Raw genomic sequence first — 8,584 nt, forward strand, 5'->3', positions numbered from 1 at the left:
AGCATCGAGCCTGGGAGCCGGGAGCCTCAGCTGAGCTGAGCTGGGATCCGAAAAGCACACAGCACGCAGCATGAGCTGTCCTGTGACATGAAACCCACCCGGCGTGGCCCCTGGGCCCGAGGCACTGTGACTTCGGTGTCCTTCTGCCCTTTGTGTTTCGCTCTGTTTGGTGGGGTTTTACCCCCAGCCTGTGCCTCACCCTCAGCACTTGACCCCCGTTGATGCTTTAAGGCATCCGCGTGGCTTCAGATTGAGGTTGTGCAGGGCTTGGTGTGTGAGCAGGGAGCTTTGTGTGTCCTTAGCTGGCAGCAGCGAGGTGCAATACGTGACCCCGGCTAGTGCCAATGGGCTGAAATCATCGTGTCCTGGCGCTGGGTGTTTGACATCCCTGGTAAGAAGACAGACTCCTCCGCTATGGAAATTTCCTTTTTAAAGGGAAAAAAAATAACCTGTTAAGAGCTGCACGATGATTTGTCGTCCTTCCTTTGTGAGACAATTTGTCTTCTCCTGCATCAAATCTGTTATAAAACAGTCAAGCTGTGAAAGAGGGAAATCATCCTAGGAATATGGGATGTTAAGGTACACAAAGAATGGGCCCCTCCGTGCGGGTGCCTGCACGGGGCGCTGCACAGGCAGCATGACAGCGGCTGCTCCGCTCAAATACCCGTCTTCAAACAGAGCCCGAGAAGGCAACGTTTTATGAATTTCAGGGGGAAATTAAAGCTGCTAGAGAGCACGCCAGCGGAGCATGCTGGAGGTTTGTGAACCTCCCTGCGTTTTTGCTCCTTCTCCAGCCGCTTCTGCGTCTTTGATCTCGGTGCTGGAACAGCTCCTGGGAAAACGTGGGCACCGGTGGGGCCAAAAAGGGTGCGAGAGGTCCCTCTGCTGATTCTGTCACCTGTAAGGCTGGAGAAGAGGCAGGGGGCTGTGCTGGCGTAAGGACAAAACGTTGGGGACCGGTGATGGAGAGGGCAGGTTTGAACCCCGGGTCTGCAGGGAGGCAGCCCGCTCCCCACCCCATCGCCACCTCCAGCCTCACACAACGTGCAGAGTCCCTTTGTTTAGGGCAGGAACCGGCGTCCTGAAATACTTATAAATCTTGCGCCTGGTCTCCTGAGACGAGCCAGAGGTCACACGTCGCCTCTCATAATTTAAAGCCGTGGGGCTTAAAAGCATTCGCACGGACTCGAAGGACCCAATCCTGACCCGCCGGAGCGAGAGGGAATTGCGGCAGAACCTTTCTGAATCTCCTTCAAGCGCCGGGCACGGTGATGAGAGCCGTCTGGCCGCGGGATTTATGGCCGGAGTCGTGCGCGCCGCGCTCGGCACCGCGGCGGGGAAGCGAGGGAGAGGAGAGACTGCCATCTCGTGGGGCTGCCGGCCCCAAGAGCTGCCCCCCCTGCCCCACAGCACCCCTCGCTGCTGGTGCCATGGGGTTTTAATGCTGCTTGCCTGCTCTCCGCTGCTCCCCATCACCAGCCGTGGCGTGGGTTTGTCCCTGCGGAAATCCCAGGGTGCGAAATGCACCCGGGGGGTGCGAGTGCAGAGCAAACCCCCCCCAACCCCACACGCTGGTGTTGGGTAATGCGTTGGAGTAGGAACAGAGAACTGAAGGACGCCAGCTTGTTTTATCTCCCCAGGTACCTGCTCTGCTCGCTAGGCACCTCGTAATCTGAATTTCACACTGCTGGACAAAAGATCTCTTAGGATGCAGGCAGAAAGTTTCCCAAGAAAGCGGCGAGCCATCTGCTCCGCAGCCAGCCTGTTTTCATCAGGAGCTGCGTGGTTTTCATCTGCTTTTCTTCATGGGTGTTCGTGCTGCATCTTCCACCGGTTTTTGTGAATTAGAAATGCATTGTTCCCAGCGGAGGATGTCACCAGGAATGGGGTGGTTGTAGTTATTTCAGTACTGCTTGGGGCATAGTCTAAATTATCTTCTTTTTTTTTTTTTTCTTTTTTTTTTCTGTCCTGGAAGAAGAGAGGAAAGAAAAGGTACATGGGAAAAGGCACGGAGATTTGTTGGAGGGTATTTTTATAACGGCAGAGCAGCAGTGACTCACGCAGCATTGCTGTATTAATAGCACTCTGAAAAAAAAAAAAAACAACACCAGAAACTGAATATTCCCCCTTAATTTTGCTCTTCTACGAATCTACAGGACCGTGTTTTTTAAAAAAAAAAGAAATAAGGAGAATGTAATTATACCAAACAGCACCGCATTCGCTGCTCTCTCCCGTGTGAGGGTGTGTGTTCGCTTTCCCCTTTGTATGTTTGGTGGCCTAGTGCAAAGGAGTTTCCTGGGGAACTGCTAACAGTTTCTGCGATCGGTATTTTAATGATTTATATATTTATAAAATGTGCTTTTGCTCTTAATATTCACTCAGGGCAGTCCTGCCCTCTGTGTGTGTTTACCTGCTCTCCGTCGCAAGGCTTTTGCCTACAAAACCCCGGCAGTAAGTAGGTCTGTGGGATTTGGAGGGTGATAAAGTCCGCTGCTGAATTAGCACCGTGAAGGAGTTGGGCTTTTATTTAGTTATGGAAACAGCACCGCTGGCGGGAGCAAGGCACAAGGTGGGGAGCCTCACCATCGGCCCTGCTGCCCTGGCACCCCGCTGTCTGCAGTGTCTGCACGTGCTGGGGGCTGCCCACAGCCGGGGGGGTTGCAGAGACCCCCCGAGAGCTGTAAAAGTGTTAAATCGTGAAGGGGAAGGTGGTCGGGCTCCTAGCTTGGGGCTAGCGGGGGAAATGCCCTCGCTGGGTCCATGCCACGTGGCTGGGGGCGGTGAGCGGCACGGAGCATCCCGTCCTGGCTGCTCCACGAGGCCAAACTGCAGCCAAGAGCCGGGGTCCTGACTGCCTGGGGGCACCAGGGGCAGAGGGGAAGCCCCCTCACACCCCCTTTTGTCTCAGCCCTGCTGCCACATGGAAAGAAAGTGCAAACCCGGAGCGGTGGGTGCCCGGCGTTGAGCTCTGCTGGCCGCTGCCTTGGGAGAGAGCTCGGGAGAAATGCATAAATAATAAGCCAAGGTACTTACACACACATGTTTTATGGCAAATGGCTGTGTGGTTCGTGATCATTTTTTCCAGAAACAGGTTTTATGATAATATAGTAAAAATATTAAATTAGAAAATGCCTCACTAAGGGTGATAAAACCTTACTACAGTGGAAATAGGTAATTATCCCCTCTACAGCCTAAATGACAGTTTAAAAGAAATAAAAATGTTAGTGCTCATTACTTGCTTTTGTAGGTTGCAATAAAGGGTAAGTTAAATTTTAATTCAAGGAAGACCCCGGTATCGACCTGCCTCCTGCACGCTCCCTACCTGAGGTGTAAGTGCTGTTAATTACTCCGCACAGGTTACTCCTCGGCACACCGTTCGTACCCCTGCCCCTCGGTGCTAAAGTCACCTTTCCTCCGTCTGAAGGCAGCTCCTGGTGGTGGGCTGGGTTGTTTCAACTCAGTGGCTCAAGTCTGATGCTGAATACATGTGGGTGGAGGAGAGGAATTTTATGTTTTTAACCAAAATCCAAGTTCATTATGCATAGCCTTAAGGGGGCTGAAAGTATTAAAATCCACACTTACCCTGGTGAATTGAAACAGAGACAAGGTTAAACCTGGAGGATTGATGAGTTTTACTCTCTGCATGGTTAAATCCTGCTGAGGGGAGATGCTGTAGAAGAAAGGTAGCTGAGACGATGAAAGGAGGGGGGAAAAAAATAAGGTTGGGCTATTATTATTATTATTTTTTAGCAGGGTGAGACGTTTGTTTTGTGTCAGGCCAGGGTGTCTGTGCTGTTCTCCAGGCAGTCCCACCTCAATTCAGGCTTCAGGAGATGCTGCTGGGGCCGTGCCCTGAGGCTGTGCGGGGCGCTGGGCTGGGCTCTGCCAGGTTTGGTTCCTCCCTGAGCTCCTGCACCCGTCAAAAGCCAAAAACGTGGACAGGAACCTCGGGAGCCTGCTTCTCCACCGGGGGGGGAAGGCAAAGGCAGGCTGCAGAGAACAAATGCCACCTCTGGCTTTCTCAGGCTCGCTGGGAAAAGGCAGCAGCTCCTCTGCTGCTGTCTCGGGCTGGCTGCTGGAAGGGCTCCTCGTTTTTGGGCAGGCTTTGGGCAGGAGAGCGAAGGGGCTGAAGCCAGTCGTGGGGCTGTCAGCCTACCGGGGGCCTGGGGTGGGGAGCCAGCTGGAGGGGTGCCTTTGGTATTGAGATTTGTCTCACTTAGGCTGTTTTCCTCCGTGCAATTAACTCAACTTCAGTATTAAAATGAGCTGTAGGCCAGGGAGAGGGGAGAAGGACTGAGCCGGTGATGTTTGCCCAGAGGTCCCCAGGCTGCTCAGCCTCCTCTGACACGAGCATCCCCTGCGTGTTCGTGGGCTTTGCCCACCTGCAGTGCTCTGCCAGCCGCCGGTTCCAGCAGTTCCCTCGCTGCTCCCGACACGGGAACCCCGCTGCGGCCGGGAGCTGCCCAGGGACTGCACCGAGATTGCAGCACAAGTGGGAACGTTGGCTCGGGGTAATGATGGGGTCTGAGGCAGCAAAGCAGGGCGGGAGGGCTGTGATTGTCGGAGGACCAAATGGCATCGCTCTGTGTTTTCCTTCCAATCACTTGACGGAGCCTTAAAGCCACAACATCTTTTTTTTTTTTTTATCAGGAGCGCCGCTTGCTTGCTGGTTGCCATCTGATTTCTCAGTTGAAACAGCAAAAGCGAGTCACATTTATCAGTTAATAGTCAGGAAAGATAGAAAATGTTGGAGGCTTGGGGAAGGCTTTCCTCTCCCCCCTCCCTTTCCTGTCTGGTGCGGGCAGTGCTTTCTGCAGGCGGGGGGCAGCTGGAAGGTGTTTGCTCCCTGCCTGCGTGTCCCCTTCCTGCTGGCTCGTGGGCGTCCCAGGAGAGCTTGGAGCAGAGGACACAGAGCCCAGGACATCTTGGAGCTGAAGCCTCCAAGGGACCGCACAGCAGCACGGGGCTGTCACACCTAAGCACGGTTTCTGGCAGCTCCAGAGGGTGGGGACATCGTTTGTCCCCGAGCCTTCAATTTGGGGCACTCGGTGCAATTCAGCTGCCACTTACAACGCCTGACCCCTACCACCTTCCTCTCCTGAGCTCAGAGCAGCTTTTCAAACATCAGCTCTGTTTTCTAGAAGGGGTTTGCTTTTGCTTTCGAGTTGAACTTGCCAAAATGGCCTGCACACCCTCGATTTAGCACAGAAACTCCACTTACAGCTCCCTGGTCGGGGCTGAGGTCCGCACACAGAGCACGGAGCCACCCGTATCGGTAGGTGAGGAGCCCTCATCCCTCACCACATCCCTCACCACATCATTGTCTGGGGGTAGAGCTGCTGATTGGTTAATTAGGTTCGAAATGAAAATTAATTTAAGAGATGTGGCCCAGTGAATTAGGCTGGTTTTGCTGCTGGCCCTGGCACTTTGCTCCATGCCCCTGGGATCAGTGGCTGGCCTCTCACTGCCACGGAGGAGCTCCGTCCTTCACAGGGGGCTCTCTGCAGTGGAAGTGTCCGCAAGAAGCAGGCACTTTTCAAGCCAGTTGCCACCTCTCCTTGATTTCTGAAGGAGCCGGGCAGCAAAACAGCTCCCAGCTTGAGGCCAGTGAGCCCTGTTGTGATCTGAATTGAGGAGGCAGCCAAAACCACGGCGTCTCTGGCAGGGCTGAGGTTCATCCTTCGAGGCCACGCCGCAATCCTTGCTGAGCAGAGGAGACGTCGCCCTGCTCTGCCTGTCCCAGGGGAGTGCTGGCAGCTCGGCCTCCTCTTGCAGCAGCTTTCCTGGGTGCTGGCCCTGACAAACCACAGAGCTGGGGCCCGCAGCGAGCGGATGGCTGGGCTTGTGGCCGCAATAACCCCGTGGTCATTGCAGAGCTCAGGAGGGAAGAAATCCCCCCCGCAGCACTGCATGGCATCGCACAACGGGGCTGTGCCTGCAGACAGAGCCGCCGTAGGAAATCGTGCTCTCCTGGGGTCTGCCTTGATTTCCTGAAATGTGCGAGTTATAAAAACGCTCTCTCCTTTTCCCAGCTCTCTTCTCAGGTTACTTTGGTTTTAAATTAAAAATAAATAAATAACCCCAGCCCACTTTATTTTATTTTATTTTTTATTTTTTTAAACTTGCTCCTGTTATCACAATTGCTGCATGTGTGATATTAATTGGACTCTTGTTGCTGGGTCATTTTCATTGTTTTTCAAGTACCGTCAAGTCCAAGAAAATGTATGAAAACTAAATTATAGTCCCACGAAGACTGTCTGATTGAATCCTCCTTATGGCTCTGCGGTCTCATACATCCTATTAAAATATTCAATCTTGTTTTCTTACTTGAAGAGCCTGTCTGTAAAGGGCAAACTTATAGAAGCCCTCATTCTCCAGAGATACGGTATCCAGCCACACTGAAATATTTACATATTTCTGTACCGCGTGTGATTGGGCTCAGGCAAGTTCTTCCCTTTGCTTGCATGTATTAATAACGATTGTTGAATGCATTTTTAATTATACGAGGCCTTTTCGTTTTAAGGAGCAGGTGGGTTTGGTGGCAGCCTCTTGCTTCCAGTTTGACCTTGGGAAGTAATTTTTCCCCCTCCTCCTCCCTCCTTTCCCCAGGACGGAGCTCTATCGGTCGCTGTTTGGAAAAATCACGCGTCCTGAAGAACCCGAGCAGAATTAGCAGAATTAGCACCCGGCCTTCGCATCAGGACCAAGCACACCTCCAGGCTCCGCACCCCCTGCCCCAAGAGCACCCGGAGCGGGGTGTCTCCAGCTGCTGGTTTGTTCCTAAAAACCTCACCGAGGGAACACCAAACATGGTCACTGCCGAACCACACTGGTTCAGAAAGAAGAGTGCGGGGCAGACGTTTGGCTTGGCTAAATGCCTCCCCCCCACCTTTAAAAGGAACTCTGCCTCCTCCCAAAGACGATCGGTTTTCCACTATTCCTTTTAAATTCCTGACCTTGATTTTGCAATCTGCTCGGCACAGGCAGCTTGTTCTGCCGGGGGGAGGGACACACTGCACAGCCCAGCAGGGCTCGCCAGCCCCTCCTGCAATCAGGTCACCCACGTTCGTATTAAATCCGCCGAGATTTTATTTTGGGGATTGGTGGGTTTTTTATTGAAGCGTTCAGTTCTGTTCGTTGGCTGCCTATCTGCAATGTGTGACTTTATTTTCACCGAGTCAAGAGGATTTAAATGTCATTTACATAATTAACGTGGCCTTAAAACAGAGAAAAGGTGCTCTCCTTGCAGACAGCCAGCGCTCCCCGTCCACACGCCGATTCCTGACCGAACGTGCTGCAGACGTGGACATGGGCTGACTCAGAGTGCAACATGGGGACACATCTGGGGATGTTTCTGCCATTAGAACATATTGGTGGATTTTTCAGTCCATCATTGATCCTGTACGCTTAATTATTTCTGCTGATCATGACTCTGAGCCCTCCTGTCCTCACCATCGCCGTGACACACTTTTGAAAGATGCCAGCACAAATGTAAAGCTGGCCAGAGGAGCTCGCTCACGTGGGGCTTTTTGTGGGGTTTTTATATCCAAAGGTCAGAAGCTGGAAATTAATCCCCGTAAGGGGAATTTATTAGCCTGCTGTGATCAATCTGCAATGGAGGTTATCTTGCGTAAATAATCTGTGCATATCTCTGTATAATGAGCTGGCCACTGCTGGTGACCACATGAACTCTACTGTCTTTGTTTGGTGTTTTCTGTGCTCTAATTAAAACGCTTTGTAAACTGATTGTCCACGTCTGATCCGTGCAGAAAAGGCACCGGCAGCTGCGGGTCCTCTTGGGCCCAGCAGCAGGGCGTTATTTACCCAGAGGCGTTGGTGTCACTGCCTCTCCCCAGGGCCCGGTGGTGACACAGGAAAGCCGCATGGCCTCGTGTCTGTGGGCATGTCACTGTGGTGCTGAGCTGCTGCCCTGGCTAAATTAATTTTTAAATTAAAATTTAACACCCCCCGTGGTGCCGGCCGGCCAGGGGAGCTCCCTCTGCTCCCAGCGCCTGCCTTTGCTCGAACCCAGGCCTGTGGCAATGTGCCTGTAGCCCTTTTTTTTTCCCCATTGAAACACTTTCTCGGTAGCTGCATTGTTGCTCTTCATTGCGTCCCTAGAGCTGTCTGCACACCTGAAATTAATTAATCACTTTTACACTTCTTCATTACAGATTTAAGTCTGCTTTCTACTCACCTGTTTCCCGTCAACAGCTGCCTGACCCCTTACGTGCTGGACGGAGCAGCGCCTGCCGCACCGGGGGAGAACCAACACCTGCAGGGACGTGGCTTGAGCAGTGCTCGCCGTGGGACTGTCTAAAAGCAGGAGCAAGGTGCACGTCTGTACGGCTGCAGTTTGGCTAAATGCCACCACCCTGCACGAAAAGTAGCCCGTGACCAACCCCACGCGGGGTGCTGCGAGAGGCGAGTGACCAGGAACAGAAACATTTCCTTTGGGAGGGGGGCGTTAAGCTGAGGGTTTTGTGACCTTTTCAAAAAAGTGCCATGCCGGAGTTAAACCCAGCTCCCCTCCTCTAAAAGGAGGCTCCGAGGGCGCTGTGTGGCCTCGTGCCTGTGCCCCCCA

At 52.9% G+C, this 8,584-nt stretch overlaps 1 protein-coding gene across 1 annotated transcript in view; it reads left to right on the forward strand.

Moving 5' to 3' along the window:
- AATF (apoptosis antagonizing transcription factor) overlaps window positions 1-7,740 on the forward strand; it is a 49,809-nt gene extending 42,069 nt beyond the window's left edge. Inside the window, exon 12 of the mRNA XM_082776343.1 lies at window positions 6,610-7,740. Coding sequence (XP_082632469.1) covers window positions 6,610-6,673 — 64 coding nt within the window. The 3' untranslated portion in view covers window positions 6,674-7,740. The remainder of the gene's footprint in view (window positions 1-6,609) is intronic.
- The last annotated feature ends 844 nt before the right edge of the window (window positions 7,741-8,584 follow it).

Source organism: Aythya marila (genome assembly GCF_965140915.1).
Source record: "Aythya marila genome assembly, chromosome: 20".
Lineage (NCBI taxonomy): Eukaryota > Metazoa > Chordata > Aves > Anseriformes > Anatidae > Aythya > Aythya marila.